Consider the following 25,498-nt stretch of genomic DNA (forward strand, 5'->3'; position numbering starts at 1 on the left):
TAGTTTCAAGTTTGGGGTTCTTTTTTCATCTATTTATTGAGATATAATAGACATGTAATGTGACATTAGTTTCAGGTGTACAACACAATGATTGGATAGATGCATATATTGTAAAATGATCACCAAAGTGCAGTTAATATCATCTCACTTTTACCACATTTCTTCCCCTTCTGATGAGAACTTTTAAGATTTACCCTCTTAGCAGCTTTCAAATATGAGATTTTTTCTCAGTTTCAGATTCTCTATTCCCCACTGATCTGACCTTCAGATTATTACTGGAAAGATCTGCAGTGGATGTCCCCCATGGCCACTTCCCTCTCCACGGTGTCCCAATCGGCCTCCCCAGGACGGGAGTGGACTTGTACCAGCGTGATGGTGACAGGTCATGGGCTGAACCCCCGGGCCCTCAGCCCTGATGCACTGGTGCTCTGTAGGCTGACCAGTCCAGGGCCACTTCTGTGGGCTTTTCCTTCCACAAGGAGCTTGCTAACTCGCTCAGGCCTTGTAGATGGTACTTGGACTGTTTGCATCACGCCACTAGATCCTGTGCCACCACGTGCTACGGTGAGGTCCACAATATCCCACAGGGTCGAAGGACAAGGTGTGACAGCAGTAAGGTGAAGAGCAACAGAGGAACCGCAGGCCCCGGCTGCATTTACCTTTGCAGGGAGAGCTGTGTCTTCCCTGAGCGAGAGGCCCCTATGGCATGAGGCAAGACTAGGAGGCCCGGTGCCACCTGTGAGCACAGCTGTCAGGGAAGGGGAGTCTCTGTCCTCAAGGGCACACAGGGCCCTCTTTCGTAGCCCACACTTGGGCGGAGTTGCCACTCCTGTCCTGGTCAGGACCTAAGAGCCTTGGCCGGGTAGGTGCTCAGGTGGGGAAGCACACTCCAAGTCCCACACCTGCTGAGGGGACTCACCCTCTGCGGGGCGTTAACAGGTGGAAGATAAACCCACAGCATCTTCAACCAGCCCCTATGGCGATACTCTGAAGTCCAGGACTTTGGTTGCTTCTTTCCTAGCTCGCCCTTTGGGATGGGAAGGAGCAGCACTCTGCATGGGCAGTAGCCGTGTGGGGCCCACAGATGGAACTACCCACCTGGGGAGCCAGGGAGCCAGCCAGTTGCTGCTAAAAGGCATTCGCCCCAGTCAGCTGCCAGCATGACGCTACCATCCATTCCTGCGGCCTGTTGTGAGGACTTTGTTAAACTAGTGTGTGTTAACAGGAGCACAGGTGCTGGTGGTCAGCGGGTTCAACAACAGGCCACAACAGAAACTGAGAGAAGTTTATTATTCACGGGGTCCTGGGGTGGGGGGAGTACACAACAGGCCTCAAGGGGCCACACAAGGACGTCAAGGCAGAAAGCAGAGAGAGACTGGACCCGCGGCACATGTCTTTATTAGAGTCCCCGGGCTAGGACCACACTGGTCAATTCAAACCAGAAAAGCAGGGTTTAGGTAAGCTCCACAGGGGTCTTGGCTAAGGAGCACATAAGGCGGACAGGTGCTGATAAGCAGGGGAGACGGCACTCACGAGCATGGGGGGAAAAGCCACATGGGGACCTGACATTCGCTTGTGGCTCTGCAGCTGCCATCTGGGGGCCACCATGAGTCAGGTCCCCACAGACTGCTCAGCCAGACCACGCAGGTGCAGAGCAGTGATACTATCAAGTAGCTCAGCAGCTCTCGACAGGTGTGTGTCTACCACGCAGATTTACGGCTCATCCACCTGGGCACATACTGTGCCGCCTGAATCTACGAGTGCATGTGTCTTGTCAGACTTGAGCCGTGTTTTCTCTGAATACTTTTCTTCCTCTATTTTGTCTTTTGGGAACTCCTGCTGGCTCTTCTCACTTTAAGTGCCTCTCTGTAGACTGAATCCTATGACTTTGCTTCGCTCTACTTTTCTGTTCCTTCTCTCTGCAGCTGAGTATTGTGATGTTCACATCGCAATGCCAGTACTCATTTCTACACTCTGTGGGGTCCCCTTTCCAAAGAAACCCATTATCTGTCTTTGTGCCTTGCTTTCACGTGGTTTCAACTTTTTGTTTTTAATCATTTGTGAAGGGAGCTATTGTTATAGAGGTTCATGTGTTTCTATGACCCTAAAATCCTGGATGTTATTTTGTTCATGTGTTCGCTGACTCCCGTGGCAGCCCGGTTCCTCATGCTTTGTAGTTTTGGATTATGAACTCATGTTGGGTTTGTCCATCAGAATCCTGGTGGACATGGGTTGAGGGTGTCTCCCTCTAAAAGGTATTTTGTTTGCTTCTGTCATTTGTTCCAAAGACAGGGCCAATTTCTCTATTCACTGGTCAGTTTTAAAACTGGGACAGGAATAGGGTGAATTCCAAACTCTGACTCACATGGGGTGGTCAGGGCTGATGAGTCATCAGGGCAAATCTTCCCCCATCAGAGCCCATGGAGAGAAAGACAAGCTTCCCACCCAAGTGAGATTTTGCTGCTAGTCCACCCTTTTCCTGTACAGAGCGACTTCTGAAATCTCTGAATTTGTAAGTTACTTCAGTACCCACGGTCTGCCTCACATGCCCCAAGGCCTTGCTTCATGTCCTCCTTTGGTCTTGAACACCCAAGCTTTGGGGTCAACCAAGTTACAACCACAGGGCAGCTCCAGCTTCAGCCCCTAAACTTAATCTTTGGCTCTCAGTTCAGTTCAGCTCTCTGACACCTGGTAACGCCATTCTTGCCAGCTGAACTATGCATTTATTTATTTATTTATTTATTTATTTATTTATTTTTAATAAATTTATTTTTTATTGGTGGTCAATTTGAACTATGCATTTAAAAGAATGTTCTCTATTATTTGTCATTTCTGATAAAATGGCTTTCACCTTGGGTGGTCTGATATATTGCCAGAAAAGGGAGTTCTAACCTTACACATTTAATATGAAACCTAATTGTGAACTAGACGATGGAGAGGTGATGAGATGTCATGAACCTGCTGGTTTCCAGATCCGGGGGTAGGGGGCCCTGTAATGCTTGCCAGCAAACAAACAAACAAAAATAAATGAGATGTTGGTATGGTGTCTGGACTCCTGGCTTAAGAATAAACTCCTACTTTTCTAGGTATAATGTACATTATGAAGACAAAAGGGTGTGATTTAGGGGAGTCTGACAGCTGTCATTCTGTATATTCTGGTGTGTGTGCCCACAGGCTCACACTTATGTTTAATTAGCGATGCAGTTTAAAAATAAAGCAGATTCTTTCTATGCAGCATGCTCAGGGACGTAAGCCCTCTTTGTGCCCTGGGACTGTTCTGATGTTTATTAGATCTGTTGTCTTAATGATTTACTTTATTCACGGACTTCAAAGCTCATTAGCCACAGGTAATTCAGATAGATTTTATAATGAGGCATATCTTATAAAAATATAACACTCTAGAGCATCATTACCCTTCTACTGTTAGTTGTAAGAGATGGGCTCTTCTTAATTCTCCACAGACTGGAAGAATTTCACCTCGGTATGAATCTCTGCACACAGTGGCACTGGACTCCCTGATGAAAGGTTTTCCACACTCAGAACATCCAGGGGTTCATATTCCCAGGTGGGCTGGGACTCGGGACAAAGCCCGCACTCTCCCTTCACCCATACAGTTTCTCCCTGGTGTGGATTCTGTGGTGGCGAATGAGGTTCGCCTTCTGGGAGAAGGTCTTCCCACACTCTGAGCACTCGTACGGCTTCTTGCCCATATGAGTTCTCTTGTGGATGATAAGGCAGGAGTTCTGCGAGAAGGCTTTCCCACACTCGCTGCACTTGTAGGGCTTCTCCCCTGTGTGAGTCCTCTGATGCAGGATGAGGTGAGACTTCTGGAAGAAGGCTTTCCCACACTCGCCACAGCCATAGGGCTTCTCGCCGGTGTGGATGCGGTAGTGGATGATGAGGCACGACTTTCGCGAGAAAGACTTCCCGCACTCTTTGCAGCCGTAGGGCTTCTCCCCGGTGTGGGACCGGTGGTGCTCAATGAGACGGGACTTATGGGAGAAGATCTTCTCACACTCGGAGCACTTGTAGGGCTTCCCTCCGGCAAGCACTGCGACCGGCACCGATATGCTTATCTTCTGGGGCAGTGTCTTCCCACCACCGCTGTCCCCCCCGGGTTTCTCTTTGGTATGATTTCCCCGGCGTTTGGGGAGGCAAACCTCCTTCTTGCAGCTGAGGCCCTGTGCACCAGGTGCAGAGGGCTGCTCACCCCCATGAACCCTCCGGTGCACAATGAGTTCCGGTTCACAGGAGAAGCCTTTCCCACACTGGGGACACCTGTGGGCTTTCTCGGCACTGCCAGCACCCTGGTGGGCACGAAGGGCCTGGTCACGGCTGAGGGCATTCCGGCACCTGTCACACTCACGTGGCTGGACTCCAGAAGGGGGTGTTTCGAGCTTAGAGTACAGAAATAAGTTCCCCTGTCCATCACACTCAAATCTCCTTCTGGCGAGGTAGGCATTAGGGCTAACGGCTACATTACATGGCAAACTCATTCCACATGAGTCACAGGTATGGGCTGGCTGCTTTGAGGGAGCCTGGTTTGTGTCCTGAAAGACTGTTTTTTCAATTGTGCTACATCCGTGATACCCTTTCTTGGCTAGTTCTTGCTTGTCAAGGATTGCAATGTGCCTCAGAAGTTTGTTTTGGTGTCCCTGGGGTCTACCTACTTGGTGGTCAGCTTGCAAAATTTCTTCTAGGGAAAAAAAATAATGCCACAAACTTGTTAATCTTTCTAGGACCATGTCACAGAACTAAATTATTTCATAAAAAGTTTCAGACCTAACTGCCGAGATTCAATCATCACCATCATGAACGTACAACAAACACATCCTAGTCCCTTGGCTTTTTTTTTTTTTTAGAAGATATACTTATTTATTTTAGAGAGAAAGTGAGAGCAAGTGAGCACGAGTGGGAGGGACAGAGGCAGAGGGAGAGAGAATCCCAAGCAGACTCTGTGCCAAGCACAGAGCTCAGTATGGGGCTCGATCCCAACCCTGAGATCACAACCCAAGCTGAATCAATAGTCGAATGCCCAACCGACTGAGCCACTTAAGCACCCCATCCCTTGGCTTTTGAAAGGAAAAACTGGGATACTGGAAATAGGGATAAAACAGACAATAAACATAAGCAGCTCTGCTATTAATAAGTTTGACACAGTCATTTGGGAAGAAGGTGAAGACACAAGTAAAAGGGAGTACAAGAGAAGCCAGTGGGCATGTTGGTGTTCATGTCACCGTGGCACCTACTGAGGTTATTAAATGTTGGATTCTGTATCCTGTGCTGAGATACTCATTTGCTTTGATTTTCATTTACATTTTAAACCACAAACTGTACCTGCTGTTTCACCTCTGACACCCACACCCAAAGCCACCATGAAGCTCCTTGGTTTAAAAATGCTGAAGTTCCTTTAGTCATACTGCTGAATTCCTAAGGGACAAAATCAATGCCTACTAATCTTCCCCACCAGGACGCTCCCAGTGGGGACCTGGCCGCAGGGTATTTTTAAAGCTCCACAGGTGATTCTGGTGTGCACCCCTGATTAGTAACAACTTCCCTGAACAAATGCTTGATAAAAAAACCCTTGTGGAAGGAAGGGGCTGTTAATCAATGTCTACCATGTGTGTCTCACAGAATAAGGACAAATAAGATAAAAGCTCTTCTCCTCATGGGATTATACTGGGATGGGGATAAAGGAGTTTCATTTATGACCTATTAAGCAAAATGGGGCCATATTCCATAGTTTTGAAAGAAGACGAATTTAAAGTCACATAAAAGGGAGAAATTAAGTTTTTAAAGCATTTCACAGTATAAGAAAAGATCACTAAAATAAAATGAGTGGCACAAAGAAGTTATTTTAAAATAGGGGCCATCTACAAGTCCATGAAAACATGAGGAAGTCTGTTTCATAACCATGGGGGAAAGTGTAACTGAAGCTTCTAGAGAAAAACTGAGCAAGGCAGGTCTCAGATGGGAATGGTGGGGTTGAATAAAAGAATAAATAAAAACAGGATAGGTCTTTCTCTTAAACCCAGGGAAAGAACAACAATCATGTATGGATGTGTGATATGTATAGGTAGCATGAGTTATGTAGGGCATCTCAAGGTCTTGGGCCAATGGTCTGCAGCTGCTGGCAAACACCCAAGGCTTTTAAGAAGAGTTGCCTGAAACAAAAACATATCCGAAGTTCTGCTCTATGACCAACCGGATGTCACTGCCCACCCTGTAAGCTGCTGCTCTCTCACCTGGAAAGCTCCATCTGAGGATTTCCTCCTCTTCCATCCATGGTTCTTGCCCTTGCTCCAACCTGGAGATCACAGCTGGTTTGGTGACTTGACATCCTGTTAATGAGAAATATCCCTGCTTATGAGGATTTGTGCTGAGCCACTAGGGCCATCTAAGGAAGTAGAAGGTTCAGGTGGCACAATAAACATTTACATCTTGGCTGAAGAACAGGCATTTCACTTGGAAGGTAAATTCACAAATAATGCAGGTGAGATGAGAGCCAGACTTGTTGACCACTGAAACCCAAGGCCAAATATGCTTAGTACATAAGGGGTTTTGCATAACTGAGAAGAGAAAGGAACTCAGACAGAATCGGGAGACACAGGAAGCTTTTCTCACCCACGGAGACCAGGTGGCTGTAGTTCTCCAGCATTACGTCCCGGTACAGCATCCTCTGTGTAGGGTCGAGCTGTTGCCATTCCTTTCGGGTGAAGCCCACAGCCACATCTCTGAACGACAACGACCCCTGAAACAACACAGTCTTGATTAATCTGGAATGCTCAACACAGAGTACCAAAGGTGTAGAGGTGATGGATCTTAGCACCTTTGATGTCAGGTTTCCCCATGTTAAGTGGAAGCTTAGCACGCCCCTAACTCTGTATTACATTTTGTGGAAGAGAAAAGAAAAAAAGATCATTAGAAAAGATCTCACTTCTGAATCTCTATTTATTCATTCACTCTTTCATTCAGTGTGTAAGCATCTATTGAAGATTTGGTATGGTAATGGCATTCGGCCTGGTGGTTGGGGTTGAAAGCTGAAAGTGACATTTCTCCTATTCTGAAGGCATTCGGAGGCTGGTGGAGCAAGGTAAACAGAAGACTTCCATATGGTATGATTACACCAGAAGCTTCTGGAAGTATATTAAGGACAGAACAGACACAAAGACAGTAGTCAAATTCTATGTCCTGATATCAAGTTAAGCTTCATTGGAGGGTGCCTTTGAGCAGAATCATAAAAAGTCAATAGTGTGTCCTGATGTCTGAAGGATATTTCCTACCAAGAGGCATGGCATGAGCAAAGGTAAGGAGTCACAGAAAATTCTGGTAGGAATTGCAAATACTTGGGAATGACAATGTAGAATATAATGTGTGTGTGTATGAGAGTGCATGTGCGCAAACAGATCACAAGACAAACAGTTTTTCTCCTATAAGGCAATGGGGATTTAAGTATGGTATTTAAGGAGGGGAGCTACAAAAGATGATCTGATGTAGAAAAAGGTAGGGAGGGCAGCCCCAGTGGCTCAGTGGTTTAGCGCCGCCTTCAGTCCAGGGCGTGATCCTGGGGACCTGGGATCGAGTCCCATGTTGGGCTCCCTCCATGGAGCCTGCTCCTCCCTCTGCCTGCATCTCTGCCTCTCTCTCTCTCTCTCTCTCTCTCTGTGTGTGTGTGTGTGTCTCTCATGAATAAATAAATAAAATCTTAAAAAAAAAAAGGGGAAAGGGCAGCCCCAGTGGCTCAGCGGTTTAGTGCCGCCTGCAGCGGGGGGTGTGATCCCGGAGACCAGGGATCGAGTCCCATTTCGGGCTCCCTGCATGGAGCCTGCTTCTCCCTCTGCCTGTGTCTCTGCCTCTCTCTCTCTCTCTCTCACTCTCCCTGTGTCTCTCATGAATAAATAAAGATCTCTTAAAAAAAAAAGGCCAAGAAGAGATAAAACAAAATAATTTTTTTCAAAAAGGTAGGGAATGACTGGGAGGGAGTGAATAACTACAATTATAATCAATGACATGAGATATGATCAAAATTAAGGTAGCAACAAGAGGAAAACAGAGAAAGGATTCCACAAACACAGAACAGAGCTTGGCTCTCCTTCCCCTTCTCCTTCATCTTCTCTCTCTGGATGGATTAAGGACCGAAACAACAAATTAATTTGTACTGAATGTAGTAATGCTATAACAGCATGTAAATCATTAACATAAGTATGGAATTTAAATGGCAGAAGTATAAGAATAACAATAACCATAGATTTATTCATCGAAACACTATAAAAGCAAGTAAAATCTGACATAAATAACAAAGTATGAATGTGTAAGAAGTAAAGTATAGAGTTGGCATATGCAATTGAAGTTGTTTTCAGGCTAAAACAGACTGCTCGAACTATAAAATATTCAATGCAAGCCTCATGGTAACCACAAAAAATCTATAATAGATACACAAATATAAAAAAGAATCAAAACATTATCACTATAAGAGATCCAAACCACAATAAAGACAAGAGAGGAAGAGAGAAGAACAAGGAAACTACAGAACAGAAAACAATGAACAAAGTGGCAATAGTAAGTCTTTACCTACCAGTAATTACTTTAATATAAATAAACTCAACTCCCTAAATTAAAACATAGAGTGGGCTGAATGGGTTAAAAAAAAAAACAACAACAACAAAAAAAAGAAACTGAAGTATATGCTTTCTACAAGAGACTCACTTTAGACTTCAGGACACATATTGGGTAAAAGTGAAAAGGTGAAGAAAGATATTCCAAGTCATGCAATGGTAATCAAAAGAGAGCTGGTCTAGGTATACTTTTATCAGACAAAAATAGCCTTTAGGTCAAACGCTGTCACAATAGACAAAGAAAGAAAAACAATAGACACAGAAAGTCCTTATATAAGGGTCCACTCAACAGGAAGGTATAACAATTTTAAATACATATGCACCCAACATCAAAGGGCCTAAATATATAAAGCAAACACTGACTAATCACAAGGGAGAAACAAAGTACTACAATATTAGTAAGAGACTTAGATAGCCCACTCTCAATAAAGGACAGGTAAGGTAGACAAAAAATCAACAAGAAAACAGTAGAAAGGAACAATACTATAGACGAAATAGCCCTAAAAGATAATTATGGAACATTCTACCCAATAGCAGCAGAATACTCATTCTTGTCAAGAGCAGCACACAGAATGTTCTCCAGGATGAATCACAGGCCGTCACAAAACAATTCTTAACAAAATTAAGACTGAAATCAGTCCAAGTATCTTTTCCAATGACAATGAAATGAAACTAGAAATCAATAATAGAAAAGGGGAAAATTTTTCAATATTTTTCAATATCAATTAACACATCCTTAAATACTAGTGAGTCACAGAAGAAATTAAAAAGGAAATTATAAAATATCTTAAGACAGATGAAAACAGACCAAACTTATGGGATGCAGCAAAAGCAATACTAAGGGAAGTTTATAGAAATGAATAGCTACATTAAAAAAGATCCCTGGGTGGCTTAGCAGTTTAGCTCCTGCCTTTGGCCTAGGGCGTGGTCCTGGAGTCCCAGGATCAAGTCCCGTATCAGGCTCCCTATATGGAACCTGCTTCTCTCTCTGCCTGTGTCTCTGCCTCTCTTTCTCTCCCTCTCTCTCTGTGTATCTCTCATGAATAAATGAATAAAATCTTAAAAAAAAAAAAAAAGGAAGAAAAGAAAAAAGAGGGATGCCTGAGTGGCTCAGTGGTTGAGTGTTTGCCTTTGGCTCAGGGTGTGATCTCGAGGTCTAGGAATCAAGTCCCGCCATCATGCTCCCTGTGAGGAATCTGCTTCTCCTTCCACCTATGTTTCTGCCTCTCTCTGTGTGTCTCTCATGGATAAATAAATAAAATCTTAAAAAAGAAAAAAGATCGCAAATAAACAATCTAACTTTGCACCTCTGGAAAAAGAACAAACTACACCCCAAATTGGCAGAAGAAATTAATAAAGATTAGAGCAGAAATAAATGAAATGGAGAACAGAAAAATAATAGAAAAAATAAACAAAACTAAAACTTGTTTTTTTGAAATGATAAACAAAACTGACAAACCCCTAGCTAGCCTAAGAAAAAGAGAAGACTGGAATAAATAAAATCAGAAATGAAAGGGGAGACATTATAGTTGATGCCACAGAAATAAAAAGGAACATTAAGATAGACAATTCTGTGCCAACTAATTGGACAACCTAGAAGAAATGAATACAATTCTAAAAAAACTACAAGCTACCAATACTGAATGAAGAAGATACAGAAAGTCTGAGCATACCAGTAACAGATAAGAGAATGAACAAGTAACTAAAAATTCCTAAAAAAGAAAAGCCCAGGAACTTTATAGGTGAATTCTACCAAAATTTTAAACAATAATATCAATCCTTCTTAAAAAAAAAAAAAAACAGATTTATTTTATGAGGCCAGCATTGTTCTGATACCAAAACTAAGACATCACACAAAAAGAAAACTATAGGCCAATATCCCTGATAAACATAGACTCAAAAATCCTTAACAAAATATTAGCACATCAAATTCAACAGCATGGTAAAAGACACCATGACCAAATAGGATTTATCCCTAGGATGCAAGCATGGTTCGATACATGAAAATCCATGTGAGACACTACATTAATAGAATAAATGATAAAATAAAAAATCAGCTCAACAGCTGCATAAAAAGCATCATTTCACAAACGTCAACACCTTTTCACAATTCAAAGCTCTCAGCAAACTAAGAATAGAAAGAACTTAACATGATAAAGGCCATTTATGAAAAGCCCACAGTTGGGACACCTGGGTGGCTCAGCGGTTGAGCATCTGCCTTTCACTCAGGGTATGATCCTGGAGTCCCAGGATAGAGTCCCACATTGGGCTCCCTACATGAAGCCTGCCTCTACCTCTACATGTCTCTGCCTCTCTCTCCTTTTGTCTCTCATGAATAAATAAATAAAATCTTAAAAAAAAAAAAAAAAAAGAAAAGCCCACAGTTAACATCATACTTAGTGGTAGAAAGCTTTCCCTCTAAGACCTGAAGAAGGCAAGGATGCCCGTTCTTGCCTCTCCTATTCAACACAATACTGGAAGTCTGGCCAGAGCAATCTGTCAAGAAAAATAAATAAAAGGCATCCAAATCAGGAAGGAAGAAGTAAATGTATCTCTGCTCGAAGTTGATGTGATCTTACTGAATCTTACTGAAGTGGGTCTCAAAGATAGATCTGCATTCTCATGCTCCTTGTAGCCTTATTCACAGTAGCTTAGAGATGGAAACTGCCTAAGTGTCCATCAGTGGATGGACGGATGATGTGTACACATGCTATTAGCCATGAGAAATATCAACCACAAGAAAGAAGGAAATCCCTTCATTTTGGACAACACGGATGAATGTGGAGGACATTATGCTGAATGAAATAAGTCGGACACAGGAGGGCAGATACTGCATGATTCCATTTTTATAAAGATTCTAAAATGGCTAAATTCCTAGAACCAGGGCATAGCATGGTGGGTACTGGGTGTTGTGAGGGGCAGGGAAGTGGGGAGGTGCTGATTAGGGATACAATGTTTATTATGGAAGATGAGTAAGGTCTGAAGATCTACTGTACAGCATAGTGTCTAGAGTTAACCATCCTGCATCGCATGCTCAAAAATTTGCTGAGATGGCATATCTTACGTTAAATGCTCCTACCACAAAAAGAAAAAAAATACATACATTTTAAAAGGGTGCTGGAAGAAACTTTTGCAGGTGATGGATTTAAGTCTGTGATGATGGTTTCATGGGTGTACACTTATCTCTGAACTCATCAAACTGGGGAGCCTGGGTGGTTCAGTCCATTAAGCATCTGCCTTTGGCTCAGGTCATGATCCCAGGGTCATGGGATCAAGTCCTGCATCAGAAGAGAGCCTGCTTCTCCCTTTCCTTCTGCCTCTCCCCTCACTGGTGCTCTCTTGCTCTCCCTCTCTCTCTTGAATAAAAAAATAAAATCTTAAAAAAAAAAAAAGAACTCATCAAGCTGTGCATACAGTTTTGCATGTCAATCATACCTCAATAAGGTGGTTTAAGAAATAGAATTTTCTAGTCATCTTTAAGTAAAAAAGGAAATGAATATTTAGTAAGATCTTAGTCTAACATATCTAGAATATTATTTCAATATACAATTATTTTTAAATTACTGATATACTTTTCATTCTTTTTTAATACCATATATTCAAAATCTGGTGGGTGTTTTTCACATTACAGTACATCTCAATTCAGACACATTTCCAACTTCACTTTCATGAAATGTAGTCCTATAAAAACAATAAAATTGTGTTTGATGGGAAAGTAGTTTACTTTGGTTCTGTTTCAAAATTTAAGTGGAGGGGTGCCTGTGTGGCACCGTTGGTTAAGCGTCCAACTCGTGGTTTCAGCTCATGTCTGATCTTGGGGTTGTGGGATCAAGTCCCACGTCGGTTCGGCACTCCACATCCAGCATGGAGTCAGCTTGGGTTTCTTTCTCCCTTTCCCTTTCCCTCAGATAAACAAATAAATCCTTAAAAAATAATAATAAGGGGTGACTGGGTGATTAGTACTGAGGGGGGCACTTGGCAGGATGACCACTGGGTGTTATGCTAAATGTTGGCAAATTGAACTCCAATAAAAAAATAAATAAAACAAAATTTAAGTGTAAATGAAAAATTCAGGTCCCCAGCCCTACTGGCCACTCTTCGGGTGCTTGGTATCCACCTGTGGCCGCTGGCTACCATACTGGACAGTGCAGGTCTGGACACAAGTACTGCTGGGTTCCTCGGCTGCGGTTATGTGTCGGGCAGATAAAGCTACGGTACAGTTCAATCACCGAGGTCTCCGCTCTAGATCTGCCTATCTGTCTGTCCACATTCCACACATCCTAACTTCATCGCCCAAAAGACGTGAGATCCCCGGCAACTCACTTAGTATCTCCAACCTCTTTTTTTTTTTTTTTTTTAAAGATTTTATTTATTTATTCATGACAGTCACACAGAGAGAGAGAGAGGCAGAGACATAGGCAGAGGGAGAAGCAGGCTCCATGCAGGGAGCCCGACGTGGGATTCGATCCCGGGTCTCCAGGATCGCGCCCTGGGCCAAAGGCAGGCGCCAAACCGCTGCGCCACCCAGGGATCCCAGTATCTCCAACCTCTATTTGTCCATCTGTAAAATGGGAGAAGGGGTTAATAACACCTATCTCACAAGTTCATTTGTGAAATAACATGGAAAACACAGAGACCAGCGTGTAAGCGCTCAACAGGTAGAGCTTTATAACTTTTATTATCAGTATTTGTTTGCCAATTGCCCTGAGGGGCAGGCCGCAGTGAGACCTAGTTTCTTATAAAACAACAGCTTCCCCAAAAGGCACAGATGAAACCTCCAGCCCTAGCACAGGTCTGACAGCCTCAAGATGCAGCCGGCTCTGTCTTCTGAGAAGGCCGTGGAGCTGCCGCTTCATTTCCAACCCTCTCATACCGGTCCTATGCCCAGATGTTTCTGGTGTCAAACATCCAGATGGTCTCCGCTCTTTAGGAACATATACTCTCATTAAAAAACAGGTTCCCCAAGCCAGAACTTGAGACCCCATGAAGGTCTTTCTTCCTCGAGTGGACAACTACAATGTTTGCCCGCAAGGCCTCGGCTTCCTCCGGGGCTAGCAATCTCCCTCTGGCACCCTGAGCAGGTGCTGCTCCTGGCGGCACCCCACCACAGCCCCAGCCTCTCCGCCTTAGACATGGACTAAGCTGGGCCAATCTGAATCTCTCCCAAAGACCATGCAAACTGGCTCTACAAGAAGGAACTTGGTCCATTTCTCTGGCAGAACTGGTAACTTTGGGGTGTGAGCCACACCGATGACACTGGTATGAGAAGGAAGTCACAGAAACAGAGGGAAGGGACCAGAAAGATTCCAGGTGACACCTGAGTTCCTAGCTGTGACTGTCTGAGTCCCAGCTGCACACCTGCTCCTCCCAGTCCAGGTACTGCCTAGATTTGGGGTTTGCCCTAAAGCAGTTCTAGCTGGGTTCCTGGCCTCCTGTAATGTGACGGATGCTGGCCAACACACTTGCCGTTCATGCGCTCATGGGCCTAGGGCAAAGAGAGGGGCCCCTTAAGGACTAATTTGAGGATGCAGACGGGCTGGGAGCAAACATCATTGAAGATCACAATGACCCCATGAGAAAGGAGGGCAAGGGCAGATGTCTGAGGTCAAAGTCGTGAAGAAGCTCGGACCCCAGGAGAAGAGGCCAGGAGCGCTCCGATCATCTTCCCCCCATGCTCCTGCCAAAGACTGAAACTGAGTTGTTTGCTCTCCATCTGTGTCAGAACACTACGATGAAAAATAATTTGCAGGATGTGCTACTTATTCCTTCCTGTGCACAACAGGCCAATCTGATATCACAAGGCTGTTAGCAGAGAACTGAGTATTTTTGATTCCTTGGGCAACCACAACCACAGCTTTGTGCACTGACATTAAGACCCACCGTTTATATGGGGAAAAAGTCACAGGAGACCTGCCAGCACATCTGCCTCGGTGTTGTCCTTACTCAGGACCCCGCCTGCTAACTCATGTGCCAGGGCCCATCACTAAGCCCCTAAATACCAAAGAACCATTATTTCCTCTGACAAGTTGACATGCTTGTCCAAAGTGGACAACACAAGTCATATATTGGACAGAATCTGTCTTTATATAAAGTGTCAGACACAAGTTTACAGGGCAACTCATTACACCAGCAGCTTCGTGGGCATCCCTCCATCTACCCACTTCCCATCTTCAGTGATCCTAGGTCCTGTTTGCATTGTTTTTATTGGATGTGTTCTTATAAGCTCCCCAAAACCCTTGGTAAGGCAGAGTGCAGGATAAAATAAATGCCATGGGACGCCTGGGGGCGTGCTCAGTCGGTTAAGTGCCAGACCCTTCATTTTGCCTCAGGTCATGATCTCAGGGTCCTGGGATCGAGCACCAAGCTGGACTCCCCACTCAGGAGGGGGGTCTGCTTCCCTTCTCTCTCCTTCTGCCCTTCCTCCTGTTCATGCTCTCTCTCTCTCTCTCCCTCTCTCTCTCTCTAATAAATAAATCTTTAAAAATGCCACACTCACCTGGCACATGGTCCTTCCCTTGTGGGCTGGGAAAAGCAGATACCTAAGGAAGCAGAGATCGGGGTGGGGAGAGGAAACAATGTGAGAGGCCAAACTCACCCCCAGCCTCTGAATCTGTTGCCGCCACCCCCACCTCCAGGCAGTGGGAGTGACAGGCTTCCCCCAGGGACCCACCATCACACAACGCTCTTGCCTTGGCATGTGATGGGGACCCAACCTTGTGAGGGTTCAATATGGGTTTTTCTTTTCTACTTAATCCACATATGTATCTGTGTCTTCATCACCAGTATGCAAGTTACTAACCCTTCCCCTCATTCCCCAGAAATTTAATTAATAGAAATTTACTCTGAAGAAACAGTCATGACTTTAGACATAGAGCTAGCCACCAAGATATTTATTACATTTTGTTAAAACTCTGAAAAAAAAAAAAAAACAAACAGAAAATAACTGAATACCCAACAGAGGAGGGCCAGTTAAATAAACACACTACCTCTCCAAGGGAAATGAACTGTTATGTAATTAATGGAAATAAAATATTAGAAAACTGAGTGATAGCATACTGATCACTGAAAAACATGGCTAAAAACCATTTGATCTCCCACACACAGACGTGAACACACACACTCACGCAGAACAATCTCTGAAACAATGAAGGACAAAAAGCTAGCAGCAGTTCGCTCTGGGTAGTTGGGTTATAACCACTTTCAAATGCTTTCTTTGTCTTTAGGTGAATTTCCTAACTTTTTCTCTGACAAACAAGCACTTCATATATAAAAGTTATTTTTTAAAAATATCCATCATGTGCTAAGCTTCTAACCCAAAGCTTGTCACCGGTTGGGCCCCTGGCAGACATTTAGGACAACTCACAGGAAAATATAAAAATGTGTTCCTTAAGGCAGAGTCGATTTGAATGGAGTTTAGCTCTGGCAAGCAAGGCCTGGGATGCCCTCCGGCCCATCCCAGACCTGCTGGGTTCCGAGTACTTCTCTGCGGTGTGTCCACGGCCATTGCTAGTAAGAACCGCCCTGGCTGCCCTGTGCGGACCTCTGCCCGGGAAGTGGTCCCGGTCTGGCTCTGCCACTTACCAAATATGGGACAAGATCTGATGGCTTCTCCTGAGCCCTCCTCCTTTCCTCATTTTGCCAGGGAACAGGAACACGAAGGTTTAGGAGCAAATATACTGTGGCTGGAAGCATCAACTGGACCCCACACCTATCTCTCTCCTGAACACACACGAGGTTGGTCTTAGGTATGTTCCTACTCAGGACAGAGACACACGGGAGTTGGGTCCAGGAAGTCTGCAGAGACACTAAAACTCTAGAATTACAGAAACTCCATAAAGAATTGAGGGTGTGTTTTTTTTTTTTTTAAATTGGAGACTACCTAAGTGTTTAAAAATAAGAGATTAGTTAATCAATGTTGATACAATTAAAGCATGCCATGCTATGAATCCATTTAAACTATCACACAAATAATCATATAACATGGAAATAGCTTCTGGCTATATCAATAAGGGGGAGAATGAAGGTATCTAATCCATAAGCACATGATTCCACAGATGGGTAACAGGTAGGTGGATGGGCTTTTCCCAGGTGCCTGGAGTTTTAGCTAAATTCCCAAACACCCCAAATTCTCCGGGGGGAGCTGCTGGACCCAACCTAACAGATGCCTCCCTTTAGAGAAGGAAGGGTTGAAGGAGAGGTGTCTACTGAAGGTTTTGCTTCTGTCCCATGCCAAGAGGGGTGGTGGCAAGAGAACCAGAGGGAGCCTGCAAAAAGAGGATGTGTGCCTGGCTGCAGAAACTCTCGGGCATGTGGTGGTTCAACAGAGTGGGGAACAAGCGCTCCGGGGGCGGGGGGGGGGGGGGGGGGCAGATCTGTGCATGCAAGAGCCCAGCAGTAGGAGGCAGCCTTGAAGCCAAGGAACTCCTAAGGTAGAGGCTGGCAGAGGGCCACCCTGGTGGCCAGGGGAGGAGAGGGAGTAGGAATGGGAGCGGCCTGTATGGAGTGCAGGTGTTGGAATCAGGGTATGAGGGTTTCCGGTGCAGCTAGGTTGTGGGGGGGCCTGGGTGGAGGGCAGGAAGGTAGGTGGGCATGAACTCTACAGCAAGGACATGCCGCGAGCAGGCTGCCTGCCGGGCACCAAGAGCCAGCCCTGAGAAGCTGTACCAAGGAGCCAGGAGTCAGGCACCAAGGTCTGCCAGAGAGCCCCTGCCTGTGTCACAGGCTCTGCACCCCCAAAAAGCCATCAGGTGGCCTCCTGTGTGGTAGAATGTGGAGCTACCAAAAAGCACCAAGCAAGGAAATGTTGGTGGTCCTTTTCTTCATTTCTCCTCCTCCTGCCCCCCTACCCCCACCATGGAGAAAGAAGCTGCCCGATGAGAGGGTTAAGGAGTCGCAGAGACAGAAGAGATTGCAGGCCCTCCATCTGGGGATGAAGACCTGCAGCCCCCCAGGGAGAGAGGAAAGCTTGAAACTGGACCTGGACGGGAACATGAACTGTTCATTAGACCACTGGCAGCAAAGAGAGATGGTTCTTTATCATAGCTTCTAGGAACTGAACCGCTCGGGGTTACCTGGCCAATCACCCCGGCAAGGACATATTCTGGCTTGAACTTTGTCCCCCAAGAAGAAATGTCAGGGATCCTAGCCCTCAGGATCTCTGAATGTGGCCTTGTTTAGAAACAGTCTGTAGATGATTGTGAGGGCGGGCCCCAACCCAACCCAGTATGACTGGCGTCCTTGTGAAAAGGGGATATTGGGGCCCAGGGCCTTACACAGGACAAATGTCAGGGAAGATGAAGTCAGATGCACCAAGGACTGCCAGCAAATTCCCAGAAGCTGGGGAGAGCCTGGAGCAGGTGCCCCATCCTGGTCTCAGAAGGAACTGGCCCCCACTGACACCTGCACCTCTGGCCTCCTGGCCTCTGGAGTGGAGAAAGATTACAGATGTAATCTCTGTGCTTCCAGCCACCCCAGGGTGTGGCACTTTGTCAGGGTGGCCCCGGGAAATGAGGACAGGAAGGCAGATTCCCCAGCATGGGTCCATGAGGACACTCTACTCTGCTTCCTGCCAGTGTACATCAATGTCAGCACGTGGGATGGGTTTTTGTAAAAACATATAAAGAAAAAATTCTGTACAAAACACACAGAATGTTAACAACGTGACCTTTGCATGGTAGGACCTGCTTGTTTTGACATAGTGGCATTTTTGATTTTTTTTTTAGACAATAAACATGTGCTCACTGTTCAATATTGAAATAGTTCATAAAAATATACATATATCATCTTACTGGGTTTTCTCTCCAGGACCGCCTATCAGAGTCCTTCCCCGGGAGGAGAGGAAATCCGTGGGAGGGTCTGAATGGGTGGAGGTGGGAAGGGGCGGGTTTTAGCGATGACCCGAGGCGTGCGGGAGGAAGCCCCCGCCTGGCGTTGGGAGCCCTGGGCGCTAGTGCTGGCTCGGCCTCTACTGAGCTGGGTGGCTCTGAACACCTCTCTCACGCGCATTTTCTTTCGTCTTTAACATGTGAAGGAAAAATGAAATACTCTTAGGTTAAGAAAGCAACTTCTATGCCTTGACTACATGAGGAGGGTCTATAGTCTCGGAAGTGCTGGAGTGTGGGGCAGGAGAGGGGAGCGAGGAGGCGGGACAGAGGGACAGTGAATGCACCACATGTAGAGAGATCCGGGCCGGGATAGGGGGCAGGGGGCTGCTCTCTCCTCCAGGAGTCATGGGGATCCCTTCCCTCGTTCCTGCTTCTCACACCCTAAAGCAGGGGATCCCCTCTCCTAGTAAACCTTCCCCTAAACCAAATCCTAGATGATCCCCTGATATGATGGCATCCCCCAAATTCACAGTCAGCAAGCAGGTCCCCAGCTGTTTTAGGGACGCTTTTCTGGGGGCGTGGATCTCCAGCTTCAGTGCTAAGCTACAAGGGGGACCTCAGAGAGGGAGCCTTGCTTCCAAAGTAGACTGCTGCTCCCGTGGGTCACTTTTACAAGAATCATCCTACCAGTGGGGCGTTTGGGGCTTGAGGTCTGGCAAAGCTCTGCTCTCCTGCTGAGAACTTACCCGTGGGCTGGAGGCTCAGCTCCTGCTTCCAGACTGTCTGGGGGTAGGAAGGGGCTGGAATGTGCAGACAGGACTGAGCCGCCTTGTCCCAGCCTGATACTACGCCTTTGCAAGATATTAAGAACACCTGCAAATAAACAGACAGTATGGTGAGACTCATGTGAAAACATCAGCAGGACATTTACCTTTGACTGGGGGCAGAGAGGGTGGAAACACAGAAGGACCCCATGCCACCCCGTGGGAAGAGCTGAGAGAAACCTCAGCGGACAGCAAGCCAGAAATCAGGGGCCTTGGGCTTCAAACCTCTGGACCTGGAACCCCCCTTCCCCCACCCCTTTGTGAGCCTGGGACAGACTCTCTACCCAGAGTCCCTGGGAAGAGGCCTGCCTTCCTACACTTTGATTCTTGCCCTGGGAGATCTGAGCGGAGCCCCAGCCAGCCATGTGCCCCCACTGTGCTGAGCTGCCAGGTGACAACAGGTGCTGCTTTAAATCACTGAATTTGTGGTAATCTGGTACACAGCCCTGCCGCTGGCTCGGTGCTAAAGGAAGGCTTAGGGCTGGGCCACAGTCCACAGAGACTCCCTGGGTAGCAAAGGTCTGGAGTGGAATGGCTGCCATTGGGAGAAACACAGGAAAGCCCCATCCTTCCAGAAACTTCTCTTCTGAGGAACAAAGCCTTATACTGCCACCAAGGGAAAGGCAACAAAACCTGTTGCTCCCAGAGCATAGGTAAGACCTATGGCTCCTGGCAGAGAAAAGGGAGAAAAAAACCCTCTCCCATGGGAAGGGAGAGGTATATGTTCTAGGTTCAGAGTCTCCAGGCCTCCTACCCCATGGGGGAGGGGCAGCATCTCTGACAAGTACCTCCTGCCCCCGCACTCAGGGACCCAGGGCCCAGGCAGCACTGAAGAATAAGCAGGAGCATCAGCACTAGGAGAAGGTCGCAGTGGGGGAACAGTAACCAGCCTGCTCCCTCCCACCACCCACCTAAGCACAGAGCTGCCGGAGAAATGTGAGGCCAGCAGGGGCCTGACAGTAACCAGAGCAACAGTAAATGCCAGCCCTGTCAACTCCTGACCACTCACGTTGCATGCAACCTCCAGCCTCCCAGCCCCACACACAGCGACACTGGAGCAGAGGTCTCTACTCCTACACACAATGCCCAGCATTCATTTAAAAAAGAAAAAAGATATGAGACATACAAATAGCAAGAAAGAACAATCCATCGTAGGGACAAATGCAAGGCGGCAGAAGCCAACTCCATCTCAGGTCTGTGCACAACAACACATGTACAGGATGCCTTTGTAGCTCAAACACACGTGAAACAAGCACACGTGCAAACAGGAACCTGACAAATCCTTTACCACAGTGAAAAGGTTCTAGTGAATGTTTTCAGAAACAAAGATTCCAGATACAAAAAATAAATAGAAAGTATTCAACATCTGAATGACAACTTAAAAGCTAGACCTATGGGATCAGTCAGAAGAATGTACTTGATAATCAGAGAATATACATTCTTTTTAAGCACACCTGGGATGGTTATAAAAATTGACTCCACTTTAAAAGAAAAAAAAAAAAAGGGCAGTCCCAGTGGCGCAGTGGTTTAGCGCCGCCTGCGGCCCAGGGAGTGATCCTGGAGACCCTGGATCGAGTCCCACATCGGGCTCTCTGTGTGATGCCTGCTTCTCCCTCTGCCTGTGTCTCTGCCTCTCTCTCTGTCTCTATGAATAAATAACTAAAATCTTAAAAAAAAAATTGACTCCAAAAAGCTAAGAATAAACCTCAACATATATGTTAAAAATCAACATTGCAAAAAAAAAAAAAAATCAATATTGCATGGATGCCACTCTACCAAAAAGCAATACAACTGGAAAATAATAAGAATGCAGATTCATTCACAACAACGACTACAAAAATATTACATATCAAAACTGGGGCCTAGTTACACACACTTAAAAAATTACAGTCCTAAGATCTGCATTAGAAAAAAAGGAAAATTAATGACACTTATTGCAGGAGACTAGCACAGAAAAAAAAGCAAACCCAAAAGACATAAACCAGTGTGAGCAGAGATTTTAAAAGAAGAAATCAAAGAAAGACCAGAACAGGTTTAAAAAAAAAAAATCCTGCCACAAATGTATTACCTGAATCTAATCATGGCGAGACATTAGACAAATCTACATTGAGGAACGTTCCACAAAATAACTGGCCTGGACTCCTCTAAAATATCACTCTATTGAAGACAATGAAAGATTTGGGAACTGTTCCAGAGAAAAGATGACAAAGGGATGTGGGAGGAAGAAAAGCAATGCATGATCTGAGATCTCCCAAGCTAGAAAGGGTCTTCCTGAGACAACAGGTGAAATCTAAGTAAGATCCGTGGACAATCGTATTGCATCAATACTAATTTCCTAGTTTTGCTCATTATCCTGTGGCTGTGTGACAGAATGGCCCTGTTTTGGGGAAATGTACACAAAGTATTTACACACATGTATATATGGAGGAGAGAGGGAAAGAAGGAGAAAGCAAGTTGTATATGAATGAGCCAAGGATGGCAATGGCCTCTGTGGAGTGACTCTTAGCAGGCTGAGACCAGGAGCTCAAAAAGACTGGCAGCACCAAACTCAAATGTTAACACATGCAGTTGTGTTAAAGATCACCCAAATATACACAGATTTTTAGTCATTTAGAACCTGCCTGCTTTGCCTACCCCATGCAACTGTACCCAGCATCTGGTAGCCATAGATAAAATACACCATGTGGCTATAGAGACCCTTAGCACCTCTGACCCAGAGATACTCAGGGGTATGCTTGTCCTCCTCCCTCCTGGGAAGCAGCACTTGGGCCTCAGCCTCCAGATGGTCTCATGCTGTGAGGGATCTCTACCTCACATGCATGCTTAAATGAAGCTTGCATGGGCTCCTGGTCATAAGGGCATATCTTTTTCTCTTTTTATTTAGTTGGCCTTGAAATTGCTTAAGCCCCCTAGACAAATGTGGTAAAATGTTCATATTCCAGAAATTTAGATTAAAAGTGTTCAGAAATCCTCTATACTGTTCTACCACTGTGACGTTTCTTTAAGTCTGAAAGTTGTGCCCAAATAAAAAATTGCCAAGAAAAAACTACAATCAATTCTCTGAAAAGATTAGAACTCATAAAGTAACTGGTTTGTATTTAAAACTGGTAAAATAGACAAAGTGCAGCACCATTGATCAAGAAAACAAGAGAAGCCAAAGATGTAATTTTTAGACATGAAAAAAGACAATTTCAGATATAGCAGAGAGTTTTTTTTCAGTTATGAGATCACTATAGGCAATTTAATGCCATAAATCTGAAATTAAACTGGACAATTTCCTAGAAAAATATGAAGTCCAAAAATTGACAAAGCAACAGAGAACTGGGGGGAAAAAACATTAAACATTCAATAAAATGGATTGGTACTCAAAAATACACCCATCAAGGAAACACCAGGCCCAGTCAAAATCTATTCAAGATTTTTGCCATGTGCATAAGCCATAAATGGATTGTCTGTGGAATATATGAAAAAAATACTAAAAATAAATAAGAAAAGGACAAAGCAAAATAAATACAGGCAAAGGTAACGAACACACAAAACACACAATATATTGTTTATGACCACATCTAGTAAGTAAATAACATGTAAGAATAAAGCAATCTCAAGTGTTGTTACCCAGAGAGGAAGGGAACTGGAACGAAGAGTGATATTAAGAGCTCCAATGGTAAAAAAAAAAAAAAAAAAAAAGCTGGTATTCATAAGGTTTTAGTTCTTAAGAAAAGCAAACAAATTTAACATTTGCTCAGTATAAACAATGATTACAGAAACTTCTCTTCTTTTTTTTCCACTTTGCTTTACTTTTGAGATCTTTTCCACATCACTACTCAAACATAGCAAACATAGCAAAGAAGGATCACGGGTTGTAATAGAAGAAACCCTAACTCAATACGACCCAAGTTCAAGTCATAATGGAAACAACTGATATGCCTTATCAAGACTTAAAACTATAGTACAGCTTTCACTTCCCCTACCATACCCCAGCTCAAGTGTGTCCTATCTGGAATAAAAAAGTCTCGAAGAAAGACTATCCACCTCTATCTCTGTATCACTTGGCATCCTCATTGTGGCCCCACCTCTCCATTGAGTGTGGGGAAAGAACAGACTACACTGAACTGGGTCTACCCCATCCCTTCCTCCACAGTCAGCAAGGGGATGCACTCGCCACAGCCCCACCTTCTCTCACTCACCCTTGCCAACACTGGCACAGCTTCACAAACCTGAGATACATCCCTCTATTCACGTTTCCTATGAACTTAACTGAGTTCCCAGCAATCCTACTCACTGCTGGTATATTAACACCAAAAGACAAATTTCACCATGCCACTGCCTTGCCTAAAATACTTAGGGCGCTAATAGGATCCAGTCCGTACCGCTAGCCCAGCTTGATGTGCTCTCTGAAACCACCTCCAGCCTCACCACACACCCCACCTAGGCTCTTCCATGGTGCAAAACCCAGCAGTACCCACACGTTTCATGCCTATTACCTTTACATAGGCTCTTCCTTACCCCTAATCCTTTTGCCCCCTTCCACCTAGGGAGACCTTATTTTAAGTGTGATCTTCAGTCACGGCTCCCCCAGAAGGAACTGACCTCCTGCCTGGGTGTCCGTTCATCCAGTAGGGATGACTATCAGAGCACCTACACCTTGGTGGTCCTGGGACTGACACCTCCATAGGGCTCTAGCCAAGGAGGGTGCTTCCCCAGTGCCTGACCCAGACACTCAACAAATGTTTGTCGGATGAAGACCGACACCGAAGATCCATGAAATACCAATCATTCCACATCCTTCCTTCCTTGCCCTCATAGCTCAGAGCCTACCGTTGGCTGCGATGAGGGGTCCGAAGGTGTGATGGAGGGTGGGAAAGAAAGGGGGGCCCCTCTCCCTCCTCGGCCACAGGAGGCCCGGGCGCGCCAGCAGAGCTCAGGGACCTGGATGGGCAGAGAAGCTCCAGGTCAAGGGACAGAAACAAATCCACTGTCAGGAAAGAGGGGTGACCATTCGGGGGCAGAGGTGGCCCTCAGCTCACCCGGGCCAAGGCTGTCACTGGGTCCACCGCGCTAAGCCCGTTGCGGACTGTGGGCTCCGACAAGACTGGGCTGCAGGACGACAGAAAGCAGTGAGACCAGCCTGCCCACGGCCCCCGCCCCAAACCAGACAGGAACCCCGACCCTCCCCAGCAGACGTCAGACGGAGCCGCCCACCGGACCCCCGAGCACAGCACCCCTCCCAGCGTCCGCCAGCTCTGCAGCCGTGGCTCTGCCACACGTGCCCTCTCTACCGCTCGGGCGGAGGGAATCGCCAGGCCTAGATGCAGCGGGGGCCTCAGAACCGGCCGGGTCCGAGGCACCGACCACAGCAAGCCCAGCCGGGGGTCCGGAAGTGCGCAGACCGCTCTCGGAGACCTCCAGACACAGCCGAGACGCCCCTGGACTGGACGGAACTACAATTCCCGGGAGCCTCCGCGGTGAGATACTTCCGGCTGGCGGTGCAGGCGTTTCCGGCCACGGGGTGGCAGGTATGGGCGAGTGGGCACCGCGCTGTGGGTGCCCGGTGGACCTGTGCGCTGTGAGCGAATGCACCCTGTCCCACATTGTTGCCAGCGGCAGTCCGGGTCTGGGCTGTGCACAGCCCGGCACCCTGTTGAAGGATGGGTTATCGCTGTCCACTCTTGGCCACCCATTTAGACGCCAACCTGGGCTAGTCTGCACGCCTCCTCCCAGAAAGTCTACTGCTACCTGAGGGGTTCCATGTAGGGCACTTGATTTTGTAAAATACAAAACAAAACAAAACACCAAAAGCCTCCTATCCTTCAGTCCTTATTACAGTCCCGAAATAGGTATCATTATCCCCATTTCACAGATGAGGAATCAGAGGCAGCCTTTCTCAATATTTTCACTCTGGGGGAACCCTTGAAATAATTCTCAGGTCTCAAGGAACTCTCAGCCTAAATATTAATGTCTGCCGCTCACAGTAATCATGAAGTTATACAAGTGAGATATTGAGCATACAGGTGGACCACGGCCAGACCACATGTCCAGCTGGGACTCTGACCCACCACCCCTGCAAGCTGCCCAGAACCTGCCTCATCCACAGTCAACAGCCCGGGAAGCCAGACCCGGAGCTCCAGCAACAATCCAGGAAGATGAACAGTCACCTCTATAACAGCCCCAAACCACCCGGACCCCATCCATAGCTGACAGCCTTCCTAACGTTTGTCCTCAGCTCAAACTCAGG

At 46.0% G+C, this 25,498-nt stretch overlaps 1 protein-coding gene across 1 annotated transcript; it reads right to left on the reverse strand.

Moving 5' to 3' along the window:
* Window positions 1-3: 3 nt before the first annotated feature.
* LOC112646345 (zinc finger protein 300-like) lies at window positions 4-24,698 on the reverse strand. The gene is made up of 9 exons (XM_049111162.1): window positions 24,466-24,698; window positions 24,291-24,360; window positions 24,082-24,192; window positions 22,879-22,894; window positions 19,186-19,312; window positions 15,112-15,154; window positions 6,625-6,751; window positions 6,246-6,341; window positions 4-4,696 (listed from the first exon to the last, which is right to left on the reverse strand). The coding sequence occupies exons 6-9, from the start codon at window positions 15,118-15,120 to the stop codon at window positions 3,603-3,605; spliced, it is 1,326 nt and encodes a 441-aa protein (XP_048967119.1). The 5' UTR covers window positions 15,121-15,154; window positions 19,186-19,312; window positions 22,879-22,894; window positions 24,082-24,192; window positions 24,291-24,360; window positions 24,466-24,698; the 3' UTR covers window positions 4-3,602.
* Between the last annotated feature and the right edge of the window lie 800 nt (window positions 24,699-25,498).

Source organism: Canis lupus, chromosome 6, assembly GCF_003254725.2.
Source record: "Canis lupus dingo isolate Sandy chromosome 6, ASM325472v2, whole genome shotgun sequence".
NCBI lineage: Eukaryota > Metazoa > Chordata > Mammalia > Carnivora > Canidae > Canis > Canis lupus.